This window comes from Merops nubicus, unplaced genomic scaffold (assembly GCF_000691845.1).
Source record: "Merops nubicus isolate BGI_N331 unplaced genomic scaffold, ASM69184v1 scaffold32134, whole genome shotgun sequence".
Taxonomy (NCBI): Eukaryota; Metazoa; Chordata; class Aves; order Coraciiformes; family Meropidae; genus Merops; species Merops nubicus.
This window is the reverse complement of record NW_008602773.1, coordinates 1-2,903: the sequence shown is the minus strand read 5'-3', so window position 1 is coordinate 2,903 and position 2,903 is coordinate 1. Positions and strand designations below refer to the sequence as shown.

Sequence of the window (2,903 nt, the reverse complement as noted above, 5' to 3'; positions counted from 1 at the left end):
CATGGATTAGGACCTCAGAAGGGATGTATCCCCTGCAATCATTGTGTCCCCGCGGACAAGCAGCACCCAGGTCCTACCATCCCCACCTGGGCACCCAGCACTGCCGAACCCCAGCCCAGCCTCCTCCATCCCCTGGGGCTGGTTCAGTTGGGGTGGAGGTGGGTGGCCCAAGCAGGGAGGTGATGAGGTGCAGGTGACCCATCAGGGGAGAGGGGACAGACACGCAGTGGCAGGGGACGGCGCCTACCTGAAGTGGAGAGAAACAGAAGGTGCAAGTGGAGAAAGATGGAGCGGTGCGGGCTAAGAGTTAAGAGCATCGATACCTGCGGGAGTGAGCACAAGGGCCTGGAGGATGTCGGAGAGGGAGACGATGCCCCGCGGGTACTGGTTCTCGTCCACCAGAACAAGGCGATGGACCTATGGGCGCAGGCAGAGCGTCACAGGCAGGTCAGGCAGCAGGCAGGGGGGGCTGGCGCCGGCGCCCCAGCCGCTCACCTGCGCCTTGGCGATACGGTCAATGATGTCCTCCATGGTTTCGTGGGGGTAGCAGGTGAGGACCCCCTCCAGGCAGATGGTGCGCTGCTGCAGTGCCTCCCGCACGCTGATGTCCAGGTTGTTGTAGGTCTTCTGGGCCGCCAGGTGCTGTGGGACAGGTGGCCCCTCTCAGCACCCCAACGTGTCCTCACACCCCCTTGTGCCGGCACAGTGAGGGACACCGAGCCGTGGGGATGCACGGGGCTGATCTGCGCTGGCACGTGCGTGTCCCTGCACCGGGAGTGGGTTTGCACAGGCACAGGCGGGCGTGCAGACACGGTACTCACAATGACATCAAACCGGGAGTAGAGGCCAACCACTTGCCCTGCAAGGAGAGACAGTGAAGGGGCTGGGGAGGAGGCTCTCGCTGTGCTCCCTCCCCATGCACCCCAAGGGGCAGCCTAAGGGCCAGGAGAAGATTTTGGGTGGGAATGGGGCCGAAGCTGCTGGCGGAGGGAGATGAGGGGTCGCTGCTCCCCTCCCTAGGTACCGGCATCGTTGATGACAGGCAGGGCGGAAACACGTCGGTCCACGAAGATCTCCAGGGCGGTGTAGACGGGCGCGGTCTCGGGCACGACAGCCACGTCACGGAAGGTGCCGATGCACAGCTCCTGCACCGTTTTCTTCAGGAAGCGTGGCTTGGGGACGGTGGAGCCCTACAGCGAGGCAGGGCTGGGCTGGCACCTTCACACACCCTGGCGCCCTTGCTTGTGCCCCTACACGCCTGCCGTGTGTGTGCACACGGTGCCCTGGCACTCACAAAGATGTGGAGGAACTTGAGGATGCGCTTGTGCGTCAGGATGTGCAGGACGTTGCCCGAGATGGGCTCGATGACGGGTAAGCGGTGGATCTTGTGCTTGATCAGGGAGTAGACAGCATCGAAGAGGCTGTGGGTGATGTGGACACCGTGAGGGTTTAGGGCTGCATTCCGGGCACACACACACCCACCCCGTGGAGTGTGCTCTCCCCCAGAGGGCAGGCGCTCACCTATCACTCGGGGAGATGTAGACCAGTGGCTTGAAGGAGCCCTGCAGGTACACCTCTGCCAAGGGAGAGAGCTGGGAGATGGGATCCTCCAGCCCACTCATGCAGCCCCACACCCCAGAAGCCCACCTCCATGCCCTGTGCGACATCCCTTGTCCAGACACCCACACCACCTCCTGCTTTTTACCTCTCCAGGTCTCAATCTTGTGCTCCTCCACCTCGTAGATCTGAACCTGAGGACAGGGAGATGCCCTGGTCACAGTGGCCCGATGGGGGCTGAGGGGACTCTGGGGCACTGCCCCATTCCCTAGGCATCCCACCCCATTACCCTAAGCACAGGAATCATATCTTGTCTGTGGGGCAAAGGGGCACCAAGTGGATGCTAGGCTGGCCCAGAGCATCCCCTAGTCATGGTCTAGTGATGAAGAGGGGACCAGGAGAGGGAAGAGGGGACAAGGAGAGGTGGGGTCAACCTCTCCCTGCCCCGTGCCCTCCCCTCCGCACTCACCAGGGGCGAGCGGTAGTAGCGGTGGAGGATGTTGATGAAGTCGGTGATGGTGAGCATCCCTGCAGAGACATGTGGGGCTGGCAGCACTGCCCGGCAGGGGAAGGGGCCAGGGGCCACTGCTGCTGGCACTCACCCACAAAGCTCTGTGTCTTGCTGTCCCAGAGCGGGGCAGCACGCACCCCGTTGGCCACCAGTGCCACGAAGGCTTTTTTGATCTGCTGGCAGAGTGGGGAGTGGGTCAGGGTGTGCCCAAGCCTGCTCCCGCCCTTCCCGTCCCCACCGATCCCTCATTTCTCACCTCCAAGGAGATGTCAAAGACGACGAGCTTGCAGCTGGTGGGGATGGCGTCGTAGCAGCAGTGGCTCCTCATGAAATGCATGTAGACCTCAGCGTCAGGGCTTTGAAACTCAGTCTCTGGGCCCAGCCCCAGGATCTCATTGCCCAATGTGAAGGTGACGGGTCTTGGCCTCCTCTGCCTGTACTCTGCCTCCTCCTCTTTCTCCTTCTCCCCATCCTTCCTGAGGCACAGGGCCTCTGGGAACCCTGTAGGCAAACCCACTCCAGCACTGGCCAGTGAGCTGAGCTGCCAGGTCTCAGCACCCTCCTGCCCGGGGGAAGCAAGGGGATGCTGCAGGACAAGATGCTCCCCACAGACACACACCCCCTCCGTTCCCCACTCCAGAGGGATAGCACACAGCGCTTCAGCTCTCCAGCCTGCAAGGCACTGGGAGCTGCTGGGAAGGAGCTGAGGAGTGAGGTGACAAGGGGTACGGATAGGGTGGGCAGAGGACTGATACACTCAGTGCATGAGTGAGCCAGCCCCACCTCTTACAAATCCAGGTGCTGCCTGATACCCACCTTCCTCCTCAGGGCGGGC

At 62.4% G+C, this 2,903-nt stretch overlaps 1 protein-coding gene across 1 annotated transcript; it reads right to left on the bottom strand.

The window, feature by feature from the left end:
* Positions 1 to 246: 246 nt before the first annotated feature.
* On the bottom strand, positions 247 to 2,576 carry LOC103771182 (5'-AMP-activated protein kinase subunit gamma-3-like). Its single transcript, XM_008938472.1, has 10 exons — positions 2,325 to 2,576; positions 2,160 to 2,241; positions 2,027 to 2,085; positions 1,706 to 1,751; positions 1,522 to 1,576; positions 1,295 to 1,421; positions 1,025 to 1,190; positions 822 to 859; positions 496 to 642; positions 247 to 417 (listed from the first exon to the last, which is right to left on the bottom strand). The coding sequence occupies exons 1-10, from the start codon at positions 2,403 to 2,405 to the stop codon at positions 301 to 303; spliced, it is 918 nt and encodes a 305-aa protein (XP_008936720.1). The 5' UTR covers positions 2,406 to 2,576; the 3' UTR covers positions 247 to 300.
* Between the last annotated feature and the right edge of the window lie 327 nt (positions 2,577 to 2,903).

What these genes read in the sequence shown, in the direction of transcription:
- LOC103771182 (XM_008938472.1), bottom strand. Translation starts at nt 2,405, where the DNA reads ATGCATTTCATGAGGAGCCACTGCTGCTACGACGCCATCCCCACCAGC. An exon ending in GCCTGTCATCAACGATGCCG is followed by an intron (nt 860 to 1,024) that starts GTACCTAGGGAG and finishes CTCTCCTTGCAG; the next exon opens with GGCAAGTGGTTGGCCTCTAC. An exon ending in ACTCCCGGTTTGATGTCATT is followed by an intron (nt 643 to 821) that starts GTGAGTACCGTG and finishes CCTGTCCCACAG; the next exon opens with CACCTGGCGGCCCAGAAGAC.